Source organism: Hyalella azteca, unplaced genomic scaffold (assembly GCF_000764305.2).
Source record: "Hyalella azteca isolate HAZT.00-mixed unplaced genomic scaffold, Hazt_2.0.2 contig11868, whole genome shotgun sequence".
NCBI classification, from domain to species: Eukaryota; Metazoa; Arthropoda; class Malacostraca; order Amphipoda; family Hyalellidae; genus Hyalella; species Hyalella azteca.
In genome coordinates this window covers 222,734-241,910 of record NW_025941848.1, presented here as the reverse complement: position 1 = coordinate 241,910, position 19,177 = coordinate 222,734, and the positions used below count along the sequence as shown (strand labels likewise).

Here is a 19,177-nt window from a genome sequence, read left to right as displayed (position 1 = left end):
TGATTATTTCTAACTCCTCTTCTTGTTACTGCAGCTTATTATTCAATGAGAAAGTTAGCCAATCACTATATGGTATAACTTTTTGTCTAATTAATGCCTTAAATTAGTCAGTATTAAGGCCCTTTAATAATTTTCTACGCATAATTAGTGCGTTATCATCTACACTTGGTACACAATTCCCAGAAGACTCAAACATTTGTGGTAATTTATAGAACTTGTTCTACAGTACTGAAAACTACGTATTAAATAATCGCGTTTGTTGAACAAACGCACAAAATTTTTCAACTATTACGGCGAAATTTCTTCTTGTGTTTCACAGTGTTGTTTGTCATGCAGGCAGAAATATGATGACTTTCGTTTCACTAAACGACCTAATTCCATTGGCAAAAAGAAAAGTATTTTCCGTCGTTTAGGAAAAGTTTTTTCCTAAACGACGAGTGGATACTATTTTCTTGAGTCCATCCACGCTCATAGTGAATATTTGCATATTGAATATTTCAGAAGATATATGTAGACTTCATCGTGCTTGTGACAAAAAATTAAGGCATAAAATCTTTTCAGGATTGCCTCACATAATTTCTGCAATAAATCCATGATTTTTGTATACGTGTATGGTGGATAAAGATTTGCAGCATCGCCCATAACGCCTATGGCATACTGGCAATACCAGCACTATTGACGGTTGGCATTGACATCAACCTAAACATAAGCGATGAAGTTCTCTCTCGTCTCGATCAAATGCGTGCAATTTCATTAGTAGACCCAGAGGTTGAATGGATGGAATTTGATGAACTGAGAATAAGTTCTACCAAGCTTGCAGCATATTTAGTTCTGGATCACACTTCCAATCAAACAAAAGATCCCGAACATTATACGAGAGCCCAGTACGGGCTGTGTTACCCTGTAATATTGTGAAGAAGACAAGATACTGAATATTAATATAATCTCTAAGATAAAGATAATGTGTGTCGTGGTATGTCGTTTGGCTCTATAGCCAGAAATACGACCAGTTTTGATCCATGCGGATGCGTTGGCTCCAAGAGGCTTAACCTTGAACGCAACAAGTCTATTCTGTTTTTTAGAAGGAACAATCAAGAAGTTGCGCTGCTCGCTGCATGCTCGGTAAAATTTTGTACACCAGCTGACGGTTTAGTTAAAAGAGTCTTGATAGCTACGCGTCATGAATGTCTGCATAGAGCGGAAATGTTTAAGCCTTTGGTTAAGTCAAGTGTAGGTTATAATTATTTTCACAATAATCTTCAGTTATATTTTGTCGATGAGGTAGGCATTGGTAATACATTAATTAGATCCTGAAAACAATATCGCCGATAAAAACGATTTTCTAGGGATCTCCAATACTAAGACATAGGTGAAATTAAGTGTCGATGGGTATACTGAAATGCAGAGATCTACAACAACTAATTTGGAAAATAGATTAAGAAATTACCGACAAGATTAGCTGAGTTCATTATAACTGTGTCTGGGCCCGACGCTCCTTGAGGTCCCTGTGATTTGTTTTTTATTTGTTTATATTTCTTAGCTTATTTTCGATTCAACTATTATCTGACAAAGAAAAATTATCCTTATTAAGATCATGAGATATATAAAATATAATTCATGACAATTAAAGAAAGATTGGGATGTGCCTGTGTGCTCTTTAATCCTACTAAGATTACAGTTCACGAATCGGTTTAACTTTTAATCAAGTTACCTATGAGATTTTTTGTGAATTATATGACGTATGGATTTAAATACACTGTGAGCACCGTGATAAAATTCTTAGAAGTTCTTATGGATTTGAAGAGGCTCCAAATTCGTTCCTTGTTCTTTGAACTAGAGCACAGAGTGCAGCACAATAAGACCTGAGACTTGTACTCACTACCGAGCTCCTCTCAGTCATTCCAAGCTTCCACGATCTTTATGACTGTTCAATGCACAGCAATATTTCGACGTTCAAGCTAGCATGATTGCTTGTAGAATATTTATTCGTTACACTTAACAAATGTGTGTTTATTCTCTAATTACATTTTAGTCAGAATAGGCACATGAGGACAATGTGCAAAGTTCAAATTGAATGTAGTGAGTGTAAATTACAAATAAAAATCATAGGCTTGAGAGGATCTTTACGAACATCAGGATGGAGATTTTCCTCGAGCCATCGGCGTAATCACTTCTCCTAAGGAAAAGAAGAATTTGAAGAAGATGAATAAGGCAAGAGACCGCACGAAAATCAGGCAGTCCAAAGTGATATATATATGTTCCGAATATATCGATCATTCATTATCAAGCTACAAGACTCATAGAGACTCAATAACGAAACAGAGACTAACGCAAACAGCACAACCATCTGCTAAGAGAATCAAATGACCAGCGGTTATAAAGCAGATGAATACTTCAATCCATCGTTCACAACAATATCGTAAGCGTAACTAATAATAAAATTAAACTACTGATCTGCTATAAAATCAAGAAAATCCAAAATCTTGTAAGGAACATTAACCAGGCAAAAAAAAAACCGGGAGTTTCCACGAGACCAATGTAGTCTATAAATTTTTCTGCAATAGAGAAGGTTGTAGACTTGAAGGTGAACCTTGAAGGTTGAAGGCGGCACGTCTCACGTGCCACCTTCAGTCTGGTGGACCAAGGAACCACCAGATCAGGCCCACAACGAGACCATCACTCGTATGGTGCTGGAAGATGGATACATTCGAAACGTGGTTAACGAAATAAAAATGTCCATCGGTACCCTGATTTTCGATTTACCAGTGCAAACGAAAAATATATTGTTGATAAATTGGAAAAAATAATAAGAAAATTTTCAATAGAACAAATTATCTGGTCTTCAACGAAACCTGCTTAATATCAATGAGCGACAAAACGGTTAAATAATAAATAACAGATTTATTTCTATGGTCATGGGCATCGACGTTAATGACAAGGCATGGCATTTTCTTTGCAATCAAATTCTTGGTGAGCTTGTGATTTAAAAATAATAATGATTTTATTACTTGCATACGATCTATATATGAATTTTTAAATAATAAGCATTTTCGAGCTCAAGATGGGAATTCTTAATTAAGGAGTAATTTCGAGTTCACTATTTATCCTAACCCATTATCAATAAAGAAATTTTAGCTCATTGCCGGAACCAATAATAAAACGCACTCAATAATCAACTAAAAGCACAAGGTAGAAAAAATTCCATTATTCATGTAAACTTATACTGCAATGGCAAAAAAATAAGACCGAGATTTGTTTTCTGAAATATCACAATTGAGAGTCAATATTACTTCTTAGAATCACTCATAGTGACTCACAGTCGCAAAATGAAGCAATACCGTCAGAAGCATCCAGCTAAAATTATTTCCATGTCCGGAGGAATTTTATTTCGATAATGAAATCAATCTGAATCTGGATGACTATTAAAGAAACACATCTGAATTTTCAACCTTAAAGTCAACATGGACTGCAGATAAATTTGAAGCTGGACAATCAGGGCCTATACTTTCAAATAAAGTTAAGAGATCGTAAGTTCATCAGCCAATCATTGACGGTCCTTCAAGCAAAATCCACCAATGATAAACAAGAAAATAGAGCGTAAGTACTTACGTTCACTTAGCGAGTTTTGAAAGTATGGCCTCAGATCTTGCCGTAATCTTCCTTGATGAGGTCAGCTGCTCTCTCAGCAATCATGACCGTGGGGGCGTTCGTATTGCCTGGTATGAATTAAAACGCAAAGAGAAGTCATGAGAAAATGATATTCGATAAAAATTTATGAGCGATACTTTCAAAATTTCATAACCTATTTAAACTTTGCCAGCTTTTGAGTCCTATATTTGCCGATTGTTAAACATTCAAGAATTAATTTATAATTTAGATGTTGATTACCTGATGTAATAGAGGGCATTATGGACGCGTCGATGACTCGTAGATTCTTGACACCTCGTACACTGAAAAATATGTACATAAATATTATTGTTCGTATCAGAAGGCAGAATAAGCTTGTTTCAACACGGGTGGTTAATGGCCAGAGAATTCGCCAATTTAAATTTTCAGGGTCGAACAATATTCTTCACATGACATTAGCTGATCAAAATGCAGATTCAAGGGAGTAATATCAATTTGTTAACGACGTTTCGAATGTAACAACATTCATTTTCAAGTTACAGGAAGCATTGAATACAGAAATTTTGATGGAAATAAGTACATGATACAAGTAAATAGGACACAACAAGAAAAAAAAATTGCTTCCTGTAACTTGAAAATGAATGTTGTTACATTCGAAACGTCGTTAATAAATTGATATTACTCCCTTGAATCTGCATTTTGATCAGCTAATGTCATCTGAAGAATATTGTTCGACCCTGAAAATTTAAATTGACGAATTCTCTGGCCATTAACCACCCGTGTTGAAATGTTATTGTTTAGCTGAATTTAGGATTGTTTGACTTGTTATGAAAAATACCTGCTGTGCCAGATATGAATGCTTAATTTATTCACTTCCAAAACAAACTTATAAAAAATTCATGTATTATTAATAACCGAAGAGACCTGATTCATGCTAGACCTAATGAACATAGTCGTACAGATGTGGTGTCAATGTACTTTTGCATTGATGTACATACATTGGCCCAAAAATTATTAGTAAAACGTTTGGATCTATTTTCCATGCATTAATAACAATCTTTTTATTACTAATTTACTCAGTATTATAACATGGGAATATTTTTACCCCATGATGCCCTAAATGAGATGAAAGTCAAATATTTTTTGTTAAACTCATGTCTTGTTGAAACTAATTTCTAGCAAGTTATTTGATTGTAGAGCTAAATAAATCTCAACGTCGATGTTGTGATTGGTTCAAGTTGATTCAATTCGATGTTACATAATATCAATTTGAAATTATTAAAGGTCGAAAACGCATTAATTTTAGCCCACACTTGATCTTCCATCTAATGAAAAGTGTCCCAAATAAGATTATAGATAAATATTCATCAAGTGAGATTATTATGAATTTCATCCTATCAGAATTTATTTTTAATTATCAGTTTATACCAACAAAAGTACTTATTTTGTTTAAATGGTGCATATTCCTTTTAAACTTTTTCAGAAGATATCATGTACTAATAATATAATGTGTAAGTTATAATTTAATTGGTGTTCCAGCTAATTGAGGCTATCATATTCTCAACACTTGTTAAACTTTACTTGATTCAAGTCAATTCTTTTTTGAACTTGATTCAATTCAAACAATTTTCTTGGGGAAAACTTTTAGCTAAAAATCACAGATCGTCTTCGTGAAATTTCACGAGCCTGATTCGGGAGGCAAGAATCGTGATAAAGTTGTTTCCAGTCCTGCCCAAAACGCCTCATCGCAGTTATTACCCGAGTATATAGCTTGCTTCCACTGTCCCATACCAAGTCCCTGGTAATTGCAATATAATATAATATTATATTATTTTATATAATATAATATTAAATTATATTATATTATTTTATATTATACTATAGTGAAGGGGTACTAACTTCAATTGATCTTACTTAAGTCTTGGCGTCACAACTGCCATGGGGTCAGAGTCGGGAGCCATCTTGCAGGTGCCGGTCATATGAGCAGTGACTGTGCTCATCCCGACGACGAAGCAGCGCCAGTAGTCGTCAGACTCGAACTCGAAATGCGCGCAGTCAGGAATCGGCTGAAGGAAAAACCGGGCAATTTATGATTCATTCGTGTAAGGACGGCGACGAAAGTCTTTTTATAAAAGGAGAATAAAATTCGTGCTACGAAGAGTTCATTAGGATTTGATGTGTTACAAAATTAAGGAGCAAGGTTTGTTCCACTTCAACCTTGGTCACGCATAATGAGCCTATAATTTTGCTTGAATAAGTTGTGATAATTGAGTTATAATATTAGAACAAAATTGCGCCGCAGGAAACTCAATACATAAAAAATGTCAACGATCTTCTAAGAAAACCTGATGGTTAAGCCGTTAAATAAAAACTGTTTACAGCCCTTCTTCGGTTGTTTTTTGGACGAATGACATAACTTAATCCCTGTCATTAGTCATCTATAGATTCTTTACCCAAAAATTATTACACGCCAACTGATTAGCGATTAATCCTGTATTTTTTAACACCGTTTTCCAGGAATTTTTGTCTTATTATTGAGAACACCTGAATATTTTATTGAAACTTTGCCTCGATTCATTAATAGATACGCTATCAATGCGGCCCATAGCACTTTCTTACAGAAATTATTGTTACGAAATCTTTATGCTAAAAACTTAAGCAAGAAAGGAATATCTATGTTTAGGGTATCAATGAAGCATGTTGTAGGAATGCCATTAGAAGTATATTTAAATTAAAAGATTCTTCAATACCATAAAATGACTTAGACAGGAAATTTAAGTGGGTACTCACATCACGGAAAGGCTCAGCCCCGAGCGCTCGACGGAAGGCCTTCGCATTACCCAGTTTGCGAGACGCTTTGGCTGCTGTAAATATTGAATTAATTTGTGAATAAACATAGATATGGTAAGCATGATGTCTGTTAGGTTTAAAATGATAATATATGACTATTTTGAGTTGACCTTATTTTGATGAGAGAGATAGATATGCGGAATTATTGGCAGAAGCTGGTAAAAGATAAAATATCGGCCTTAAATATTAAAACAGTGAAGATTTTACTGTGTTTCTGGTCTTTTTTAGAAAATAAAAAATAAATTATATTTTTAATTTTTACTGTTTTAATGGAAGTCACTCTGTTATTCATTATCTAGACTGCCGCAAGGTTCGGTCCCTACATATTACATCCTTCATTCTATCAATGATAATTTGCAAATTTGCTCAATATCATATTTTCTGGTAACACACAGGCAAAGTCGCTCATCAACTGAAATAGTTTTCTTGGCCTCAGGGAAATTCGAAATACAGGGAAATCAAATTCAGGGAAATTCGACTTCCAAATTTTCGAGTGGTCGGATCTTCCGCGTTATGCAGTAACCCACACTAATTGACAAGCCTTGCCCACATTGGCGATTGACTGGGCAGGGATCCACTAATAATATGTGTAAATAATGATGACGGCAAATTAGACTGGTCGAACTTGACTATGTCTTCTCTTACACTAAAATGAAAACAAATTTCACTTTAATTTTATTACTTCTGTTCCTACTCCTATAACTCCTACTCCCTAAACAAAACGTGCTGAGACTCGAAAACGGATGCTTTACAAAAGCCCGCAAATAGATGATCAGTTGCTCAAAAAGAGCGCGTTCTTCGAGCTTAAAAATCATTCGACCCTAGTTATGACTTAATTATCATTTTCGGGAGCCTCACGTTATCCCGACAGTTAAACACGACTTGAGCCCATATAGCCAGTGCATATATAGTAGTTTAGTTTGGTCCAACCTACCTACTTCAGGCAGTCAATCTCGAGAAGGCATCATAATCATGACGAAATTCAAGTCGACTCTCGTATCTGTGAATTGCATACCTGCCCTGTCTATACTCTATAAAAAAGTGTTTATAACTGTGCTGACTATCAGAACCTGGGTCCAAGCATTCGTAAATCAATCTATTCAAATCCATCTGCCACCATATCTATCTTTCTATAGTATCTGTAACCAAGAATCACTATTTCCATAATTCACGCATCAAAGTGTCTCTTATAAAATTAAAGAATGATGAAAGAAATGCCTTCACCAATAGTTTCCCTTACTTACCTTTGATCATAAGAGAAAGATCATCGGGATGACTTAGGCAGTTGGGATCAACGATGGGCGGGTCAAGCGGGTTCCTCGACCTGAGCGTTATCGAACCAACACTCTTGGGTCTGGCGAGCATTGGGATCATTGAGAATCCATCTCTCCCGAAAACGGGCCGATAATAATCTCGAACCTAAAAAATACCATGAGTTGATAAATCTCGGGTAATTACCTTGTGCACTTTGTTTAACATGAATTTTGAAGTAATTGCGAAGTATTAAGCTTTAACAAGTCACTCTACGTACACTTCTGTATTTGTCACTTTTTTGTTCGTCTTAGAATTGACATTGGCAGACTAATTTGTCTACATGATGGGTTTTTTAATGCGTCTAATTCACAAGCGTCAGATGAATCAAGTTGGGAAAATAATTGTTTTAAAATAATTTTGAAATGAAATTATCCAAGACGAACCGATTGCTGGTATCCTGAGAGGGCCATGAGCCCGTAATCCTGGCCTTCCAGTGCGCAGCCCATGTTGATTTGAGTGTCCGGAACATGAGGCTCCTGAGGGCTGCCGATGTTCAGGTGGTACAAAGCGCAAACTCCGAGAGGAGAGGCCAACGGTCCTGTCAACCGAACAAGTGATTGTTTTATCGTCATCGAACATCGAATAAGTTTAACAATTATTGGTTGAGATATAAATATCTTCAGAAGCTTTTGAAGATAGTACAACAGAAAGGCCACCATTGATTCGTCCAGGGCTCGAATTGGTGGCTATATATCCGTTAATTATTGTCAAATCAGTCGCCTTGTGCTCTAAAATTCTGGTCGAAACGGTCGCTTTGCATCCGCAAATTATTGTAGAATTAGTCGCCACACTGATGCTGTCACCTGATCTCCTTTCTTTATAGTTCAGCATGGCTTTTATTCCAATACGGGAAAAAATTGAAGACGAGACGTTGGGATGAATGGTCCAACTTATTCCATAGACCATGACGTGGTCTTGGTAATTTTGTCCAACTCCTGGCAGGTTGACTCGAGATTTGATCTGCAATACAAAGCGAAATTTTGTCACTATAAAATACTCGTAATAAATTAATTCTATGATGACACTATAACTCTTAACTAGTAGAGATAACTACAATTTATTGATAGAATGTGCAACGGAATTGATTCTACTTGCATCTTCTGCATTACAAGGAAATTAGCAATTTTTTACAATGCTTTATTTACCCCTAACTTTTCCAAGTGTTCCTTAGGTCCAATCCCTGACAGCATCAGCAGCTTGGGAGAATCAGCAGCACCTGCTGATATGATCACTTCTCGTTGTGCGAACGCTCGCTTCACCTGATGATTTATAAATGAGCTATTACTACAACAAGTAAAAAGAACTATTGCGTACTGAAATTTGAATCCACTGAATATGATTTTATACTTTTTCAGTCACTCTTACCTTATTGTGCGTGATGAAACGATTAGAACCTATGAGTAGCCCAACTAGATTTTCCTTTTTGAGGCAATGCTTTATGCGCTGCTAGCTATGATTTTAAAAAGTAAATAAGTAAACTCACTTTTTCATCAACGTAAATAAGCCTGATCATTTATACTTTTTGTTCTTGAACGCATTTCAAATCGAATCAATTAGTTGTTTATAAATTTTATATCTTAGGTATCGCTTGTACATCATTTTTGGTCGTTCTCACATATGTAATTAAATAAATGAGCTGTTAGATACGGAAAGCCGTGCTTTTTCGTTCTCGAGTAGAATAAGACAACTGTTTTCTGCAAGCCAATAAAGAGAAAAATTATAAAGATATTCACCTTGTGATTGTGAACATATTTCACTCCAATAGCCTTGTTGTCTGCGTTCAAGATGATCTGTCAAAAAAGGAAATTGTTTCATTCATAATTTCATCCATTATGATATTGTTTATGTTGAATGTTCATCTGCATTAGTAAATCCCGTTTCGTGATTTTTATCCACGAGCCCTTGACTTGCCAGAGCGGTCAAAATTGAAGGACTGAATTTTTGCAAAATTTGAGAACCGAAACGCCGAGTAAATTTACCATATCATCATCGAAAATCGAAAACGTCTTTGAGACCAGCACCATCATCAGTTTCAAAATTGGAAAAACGCAATCACAATCAATGGTGAGAGAAAAATTTATAGGAAACGGAGTAAATACTGATCACTGAATAAACGTGTCAGAGAACATGAAACCTATCGATCATTAAAACTCCCTTTCGTTATTACAGAATCAATAGAAACCATCGTTGGCTTATATATGGCATAACAAAACCCGATATGTATACGCGTAACTAAACATAAAATCTTGTTCGATATACGTTGGAAGACATAAATTTGGCCAAGTTCCTCACCTCTATCACTTGTGAGTTGGTTTGTAACTTGAGGTTTCGACGACGTAGGCCTGGCAACAGAAACGCGTCGGCTGATGACATTCGCTCGCGGTTCTTGATCGCGAGTTGGAAAACGGAACTGCCTGCAAAGTGATGCAAAAAAGAACGAGATGATGTGAAAAATATGATATCATAGCTTGTTAAAGAAACTTGCGTGATAGTGTAGTTCAACATTATAACTAATTGATTCAAACTCACAGATACCTACTAAACACTTGCCGAGCTTCTACGAATGTTGTGAGTATTTTTGCTTATAAAAAACTTTTTGGATTAACAAGCAGCGATACAAGCAAAAAATTTGAATTTTAAATCCCGAAACTGAATCTGCTCCTTTTTGAGTGTGTCAAAAAATGATATTTTGTCCACAGCGTCTGGTCATCGATTGTTGATTGATCATAGAATGATCGGATATAGGACTATACCAAGCTGTGTGACTATACAACTGTTGAGCTGTGACTTGGGCTGCAACGCGAAGTTGTGTGTGAATCGAACGCGGTGAACTGGATTTCCAGTTCATGAATCTTGGGCTACAAAGTTTGGGGAACTTTGTCACCCATTTTATCCTCCTTCACAATACATTCTGCAATGTCTTCAAGATTGTTTCTGAATCTAATTCTTTCATTATACCTATTACCTACATGGATAAATTTAATTATATTTTATTTATTTATTTTCTAGCTTTTTAAATTATTTAAGTTCATGTTAATTGATCATTTTATAATTAAAACTAATGGTTATATGTGTTCAAGGTTATATTTAATAAGGGGAGCGTCTATGTGGTGAAAAAACTTTTTTATTTACGGACGGATCTCTTTGAAACTTGGTACACCTATTTAAAACAGAATTCAAAGACTTTTTTGTTCGTGTCAATTTTTCGAAAAATGAAAGAAAACGTGCAATTCTTAGAAAACGGCAAAAAAGAGGGCACTATATAGAAATCAATCTCTTCCCAGGATTTTGAAGCTACAACATCGAGACGCATATCATTCGATGCGTAAGGACAAGATCTATCAATTCGTCGTAGTTTCTTTTACGAATTTTTGTGGATGGGAGAGCATTTTTAGCAAAATTTTCGAAAATTTTTCGATTTTCCCCTTTCAAAATATTTCCAAAACTATAACGAAATTGAAAAAAAAACTACTACCAATCTCTAGATATTTTAATTGCGAATCGAATGGTATATGTCTCATTGCTTTAGCTTTAAAACTCTAGGAGGAGATAGGTTTGCCGTGACAATAAATGTGAATGTTCAGGAGAACGCGACAGTCCCGCGCGCATGGCAATAGGCACTCAATGTAGCAGGGATACGAAACTAAACGTTACTGGAGCTTGATTCCAGTCAAGGATGGTGGGAGCGACTGCATGCACACCACCCCACACGACGCCAGGTGGGTAACTGAACTGCAGCTCGAGCAAACACTCTATTTAAGTGCTCGGCAGCTAATTTCCCCCTATCTTATTTGTTTAAGAACTTCCCCACCCCCCTCCCTTTCGGGATGTGTCGTGAACGCGTAAATCAACGTACAGAGATGGTGTTGGTACCGTTGGATAGCTCAGAATGTCAGCTTTAAGATGAGACTAAAAACCGGAAAAGCCAATACTGTTGATTTTCCACCTAGACGCTCCCCTTTAAAACTGGAACATTTCAGATTTCAACATAAACTTTATTTTTGCGTATTCTCTGATGATGAATTAATAATAAAACAGTCATGACCATTTATAACGAGGATTTGAGTGACAACCTAGTCACTCGGTCAAAACTATTTCACAATAACTTTCGGGGCTATATACGATGCATACTAAACATATGCAGCCTACCTATATTTTTGGGGCTCATTTTGTCAGTATTGTTATGCATCACTGACCAATATTAGTGACCAATATTAGTCATGTATCACTGACCAATATTAGTGACCCATATTAGTCATGTATCACAAACCAATATTGGTCATATATCACTGACCAATATTAGTGATCAATATTAGTCATGCATCACTAACCAATATTAGTGACCCATATTAGTCATGTATCACTAACCAATATTAGTGACCAATATTGGTCATGCATCACTGACCAATATTAGTGTCGGTGTTGTAGTCAACCTCCCGCAGCCCCATCTCCTCGCCCGCTGCGATGGCCACTCGCCCCGCTGGAGGCATCCAGGGAATTTTCTCCACCCCAAGAGGTCCCCCGAACCCACGGAACGGCGCTGCACAGAAAACCAAATAATTATTAACATTATCGTCAATTGAAGGAAGAAGTGTTGCCGCTTATTATTAAAACCCGGAATGTAATGTTATTATTATTATTAATGGTATTATTATTATTATTTGTATTATTATCATGATAATTATCATTATTATTATTATTTCGTTATTATTAACGGTATTATTATTTTTTTTGTTACATGATAGAGTGTTATCGCTTTGAAAATCATATAAGGCTTAAGCAATAACTTTTCCACAATTTTCATTTCGGCCATAATTTTTCATAATAAGGTCACTGACGCGTACAAAAATAAATATTTGGTTTAAGCTGTAAAGAAAGTAGCAGCAAGTTGAAAAATAGTTCAAAACTATACGTTCAAACCCCATTACGTAACAGATCCGCAGTCAGATTTCAATCCCAGCGGGAAGGATCACTTTCCGTGGCAGGGCCAAGGCTGTTCAACGTCCTACCAAAGGATCTAAGAGAGGGAGACTTCACCCTGGAGACCTTCAAGATACAACTGGACGTTTTCCTGGGCACAATCCCAGATCGACCTCCCCTGCAACACTACCAGCGGTGAGAAGCAAGCAACAATATCGTGCATCAGGTGGCCCAAATGAGGGCGGATGAACGATAATCAGAGGCGGCGATCCATCGTGGCCTGGGACTGCTATGTCCAAACAAGTACCAAGATTACCAAGATATGATTTTCTTTAGTGCTATTAGCAACATTACGATATTTGTTTCTGATATTGCGCGAAGATTATAATTCCTAATCGAGTTTACAAGACAGAGTTAAACCAAAATTGTCCACCACTAAGTATGAAGAGAAATGATGTTTTCTCACCATCTCGGGACTTGAGAGGACCCTGGTAGTCTTCGGATTTCTTGAAATACTTCAGGACAGTTTCATAATCCCAGCCTGGATTGCCTTGCGCTGCCCAGTTTCCGTAATCCTGAGGATTGCCGCGATGATGCATCATCTGGTTGATGGTGCCTGTTCCACCAATCACTTTCCCCCTCGTGTACTCGACTGCCTAAAAAGACGATTTTGATATGAACAAGTCCAGAAAAAAAATTATGATTGCAATTCAATAACAAAAAAATAAAATTTATTTATGATCGAGTCGATACGATAAAATATGTTATTTCATCACTAAATGCGTCTTCTATTTCCCGCTGTGCAATTCTTAGTTTCAATTGTTAAGTTAAGAAATATTTTCTAAAGCTAGAAGCTACAACTGGCAACTTTACACGAATTTAGATTCACATCCTATAAATGCAAAAATTCATCAGAAATAAAACATCCGCTGGAATACTTCTCGGGAATAATTCTAACTTGGTTTATCCTAAATTTGGAGGAGTATTTCTGAGGAGGCGTCTTGTATTCGTAAGTGTAAGACGAGTTTGGAAACTCGGCGCCAAAGTTGAGGCCTGGAATTTTGGCAAAAGCCGGGGGTTGTCCTCCGGCCTCCAACACCAGCACATCCCATTCCGGCACCTCGGAGAGTCGCCCCGCCACTACACTGCCCGCCGAGCCGGAACCAACTGCACAATTGACAATAATAATGACAATAGAGGCTTCAGCGTTCATTGAGCCGTTCCTTAAGATCGCAGAACATTCCCAGCTTGTTGCGGTCTCGAATACGCAACTCACTGCTCCAATTTTGTTTTTCTTAACCGCCCGGCCTTCTCGCCGATTCTGACCAGAAACTGGCGCACAGAGCTGGGATCGAACATGCACCTCTCTACTCCAATCCTGGTACTCTGAACTGTAACCAATAGGCCACCCTGCCCTTGGTAATTGACAATAACAAAGCTGAAAACTAAAAGTAACTAAGCAGGCACATGAATGTTAGGGTAACATGGGGCAGCGAGCCCACTGCGGGTCACGGGCCCATAGCGGGTTTCTCGCTAAGTATGGCAGATATTGGTCCGTGTTCTCTACCGCCGGTCGACAGTTTCACTGGGATGAAGTGTGGCAATGGGCCCATTTTGACACTTTTTACAAAATAGTGTTTCATTAAAAATTGAATAACTCTATAGGCGTCTAATTCACATCATACATTCCTCATTAGTTGCACCTTTAAACAAAACAAAGAACCACCTCGTATCAATTAAAACTTCATCAAAAATTAAGTTTAAAAAAAGTGGGGGGCGCGCTGCCCCACGTTACCCTATAATTAGTGAATGTTCCTCAAACGAAACTCGACCATAAGGTAAAAAGAACTTGAAAAGTTAAAGTAGAGGAACTGTGTCGCCCAAAGGACACCGAATTGCATTTGGTTGCGTGATGTCCGTCGCATATTCTACTGTGAATTCAGCTGGATATACGATTGGAAGGTCCAGTCATGTACGATTGATCAAAAGTTTGGTAAATAGTTTGTCTACATTTTCAAGTTATAGTTTGTCAACTTCATTGAAACTACAATATTCACAGTTGTGGAGCAATAATCAAGTTTTACTTGAATGAATATTCTCTTTTTTTTCCACTAATGACCAAGTGGTTGTACAATTTCTCTTGCTATAAAAACTGTAGGAAAAACTTTACTGGGCGCCGCAAAAACTAGTCCTGTCGAACGTGATCAAGCGTAATTCACTAAAATAAACATAAAAACACTCCATAATTTCAGCCCATTGCCGCTATATTCAGTAGTTTGACTTCTTTTTACCGGCCTATCAATGACCACATATATGAGGCCACTGCTAAACTTTTTACGGAAGTGAGAGGAAGTGTATCTCAATATAGTCGAGAATAAAATGAAGTGTTTCCGCAAATAATTATTTTATAATGTATAATTAAGCTATTTATGTGAATTTATAGAATTTATATAATTACATTTAAATGAATTTATATAATTTATATTTATTTTGCGCACGCTCAAGTAGGAAAAGTTCGTGCGGTTTTGCCTATTCTGGAAATTGATGTAATATACTTACAGAGAGTGAATAAATCTGTAAGTCCACAGGTAAGAGGTGATTGTATCTGCTAAAATATCTCTAAACTTCCCGTGTCTTTTATAATCTACGCCTAAGATTCTGCACATCTCATAGACACCAATACGAACATAAAATATGAGTGTCACAGATGACTGTATAGTAGAAGTGAAAAGTTCGTTATCCCATTGAGTGGGCCCTTTGACTCGATCGCTCGAACTCGCTGGCTACTGCATCAAACTTGCCAAATTAAGGGAATTATGGATACACTGGGAGATTTATCGAGGAAATGATGGAGAGCGTTGACGTTGAATAATAATAATTTTCAGGCTCGTAGCATTCGATTCCGTCAAATTATTTTGTCGAAAAAAAATTAAATATGTTTGTCTAAAAATTAAAACAGTAATTACAGCTTGCGCTGTAGCTGCCCAATGAGTGCATTTTATATTCAGGCTGTGAATGTACGTCTCCGTACAAGAGTTTCAAATCAAGGATCCAATATTCGCAGCAAAATGTATCTATGATACACAGTCTTTGAACTTTTTCCGATAACTGTGCAATCCCATATCGCTCGTACATTGTTTCAGTAAAGTTTCATTTAGAACATTTCACAGAAACTTTACTTTCACTCATAATGAATATATTGCTATTTAATAAAATCGTCCCCAAGTATAAGGCTGCTATAAGCAGTTGATCCCTAATACTCACCCACTATAAAATCTACAATTATATCCGCAGGCATGACACTCGATGGATATCGTACTGGCTGGATGGAAGTTCCGGCAATTATAGCCGTTAATTTCGCCAAAATGTTAGTTAAAAAACTGGTAACCATTTTTAATATTTCCTGACAATTCAAATTAAAAACTTTTCAAAAAGTCTGTCAGTGTATTTTTTTAAATCTAAATTTAGGATTACTCGTGTGAATTTTTAATTGGTTCTAGGTGGAAATTCGATTACTCGTTCCTGGTCTGTAGTTAAGTTTTTCGGATGACAGAAAAAGCAACACTCTTCTACTACACAGGATTCGGCGCACTATTATAGTCGAGCTTTACATAGGGAGCGAAGACTGTCAACTTTTTCCCTGTTCTTAAGGGAAGACCCAGCCGGTCTGATCTAACTTTCCGGGCAAAACTGGCTAAAATTGCATAAGTTAATTTTATTATATTATACATTGGTTTTTCTTTTGAATGTGTTAAAATGATTGCGCTGTAAATAAATTTAACAGAGGCTATAAGAAAATGTACAAATAATAACTTTTGTGTTAGGATATTATATGCACCTGAAACAAGAATTTACAATTCTTGCCTGGAAGGAAAATCAAATCCGATAAAGATTTACTTATGAACTTATACCTTTTCGTTTGAAAACGAAAAATTAATGGGAATTTTAGGTTCGAAGTGGGATTGTCATTGTCATCCGCTGATGAACAGATGAGCTTCCAAGCCTCTGTTATCGACTTCTGCGTGGTGACCCATTGAGTTCATAACGGAATTTTTCTTTTAGAATCTAGAATTTGTGCTTAATTCTAAGCTAATTTTCGAATTAATTGCGTTTGACAGAACAAATTACTTAACTGTCGAAAGTATGAAAAAGTTAACGTGTTGGTGTATAGGTAGAATGTACACTAAATTTTTGCTGAAGTAGATATTGTAATGAAAATGTTACTGTAATCACGAATCAAAACTATGTTTTCGGTCTCAGTAAATATTATTGGCTATGCTTTGAAGCAGGAGTGCGAAATATTTAAAATAAAAATCATTCAGAAGTTCATGAATATAATGTATTACGTTTTCGTTTAGAATGAACTATTATGGCCGTGGTCGACTTAATACGCAAGTTCGCTAATTTGTCCTAATTAACAAATGTGTATATCACATCATTCATCAAGCGCGGTTAGATTTCCTCTCACCCGAGCCTGTAATGCTGCTAATGCCACATGGGTGTTTGCATGGGGTTTAGGAAATTTTCAAGCCTTTGTCTCATGATGAAGCTGCTGTCGAAAGCAAGGTAATATTGGTATGAAAGTATTGAAGTTTTTTGGTCTATGCGAGACTTATTGTTTTTTCAAATAATTTAATCTGTGCCTTAATAATTCCAATGCACGCGCGACATATGAAAGCGAGACAGTTCCAATATATAAAATACATTAAAATAATATGAAGAAATGAATTTAATATTTCAACTCAATTATTCTGGTCGATGACCCTCTGCAATATTTTTATTCATGCATGCACATTTTTTCATCATGATAAGCAATGATGAGCAGAGGCTAGAAAATTGTACGCAGCTTTAAACGCAATTGTACATCATGAGAAAAGTGATGCGTGCAAACTGCGCAGAATAAACTGCATAAAATTATAGCTAACTCGGCAAGACGACATTGAGTCGAGGGACTGGTTCAGGCGTACGGATTAAACTCAAATGCCAGCGAAACGCTAATTATAGCATAGAACGCTAGTTATAGCATTATAGCATAGATATATTTTATTCGATCATAAGCAGAAATAATTCTAGAAAATAAGTATTGAAACTCCGAACATTATAAATTGAAATTGGCAGTGGCTTCACAGTCATTTAACTTCTTTTCTTGTCACATCGGAAACAGTTATGTGTATGTATGTGTGTTTGAGTGACAGCCGACAGACTGTGGGGCCAATGACAGATATCTATATCAAGACTGCTGCAATCAGACTTGAACAATAAACTCGGATTAAAATTAGCCGTGATACTTTATTTTGTTTTAGCTTTATTTTAATTCGCGCACTCAGTTAGCTCGTTCAAAACATGGTCAGGCATTCCAACACTCCCTGGCCGAACTCTGGGCGACGTAAATAAAACGTTTTTGTTTTCCAAATTAGGTGCTGTAACTTTCCGGACTGGTTTTTATTTAGGATTTAACCTTGTCTTCTGAATGCCTGGGATGATACGATGATATGTATCCAGCATGCAAATGATGAGCAGGATATAATGAGATGATGATAGGATGACAAATGATGAGATGACGATAGGATGGCAAATGATGAGAGGATGATTGGATAGGCATCCAGCTTATGAAACGATGCTTTAGCAGGTATGTATTTTATTAGAATACACGAATAAACGAGACATCCACAATAAGTAAGTGGACCGATATTCAACGACAATATTATACATAACTGACTTGAATAAATTAGTTCGTTGGCATAAAAAGTTGAAGGATCCTCCTGTTCGTCTAGCATTCATTGTTCAGCTCGCGCTTCATTTAATGTGTGCAAATGTGCAGCAGGTAATTGCACTGTTTTTCATTATGATAATTATTATTCCTTCTGTAAACCGCGTCAACAAGTTTTCTGGTTTACTGTACATATTATGTACGGTTTTACAATAACTACCTACAATTAATGGCTATTTTTAAACTTGCGTTCCAATTGAACAGTCAAATTTATCGCTATACGCTGAGTTTTTTTACAGGAATCTCGAGGCGACGGGAACAAGGACTCTACGTCACATCAAGGTTTAAAGGGCCAATTAAACATCAGTATAAGTCTATTGAATACCATGATTCAGCCTAATTGTGTAGAAGGTAGGACCGAACGACACGTCCAAACAATGGTGCATTAATTGCATTCGATGAGCAAGGAATTTACGCTGTTTGTTTATTGAATACAATTAACACATCGTGTTTCCTTGTCTTATCATTCAATGACGTCATGTAAGACTCTTTAATAATATTTTACTGAAATTTCCACAGCGTATTTCATTATCTCTTGTTCATAAGTTCACGTGGTTTATCCAATTTGCTTGTCAGTTTATTGTGATGAGTCAGCTCGCTGATACCTGACTTATACCAATATAGTGACAGTGCCCAAACTATTACCATCGGAGTGCAAACGATTATTGTACCAATTTAAATGAAATAATCAGTGAT

The 19,177-nt window shown here is 36.5% G+C and overlaps 1 protein-coding gene across 1 annotated transcript; it reads right to left on the bottom strand.

Moving 5' to 3' along the window:
- Positions 1–2,666: 2,666 nt before the first annotated feature.
- On the bottom strand, positions 2,667–16,144 carry LOC108671568 (glucose dehydrogenase [FAD, quinone]). Its single transcript, XM_018159127.1, has 15 exons — positions 15,976–16,144; positions 13,670–13,878; positions 13,178–13,367; positions 12,197–12,331; positions 10,084–10,205; positions 9,525–9,581; positions 8,937–9,050; positions 8,595–8,751; positions 8,175–8,329; positions 7,722–7,896; positions 6,418–6,491; positions 5,542–5,693; positions 3,889–3,950; positions 3,610–3,716; positions 2,667–2,690 (listed from the first exon to the last, which is right to left on the bottom strand). The coding sequence occupies exons 1-14, from the start codon at positions 16,100–16,102 to the stop codon at positions 3,640–3,642; spliced, it is 1,806 nt and encodes a 601-aa protein (XP_018014616.1). The 5' UTR covers positions 16,103–16,144; the 3' UTR covers positions 2,667–2,690; positions 3,610–3,639.
- Between the last annotated feature and the right edge of the window lie 3,033 nt (positions 16,145–19,177).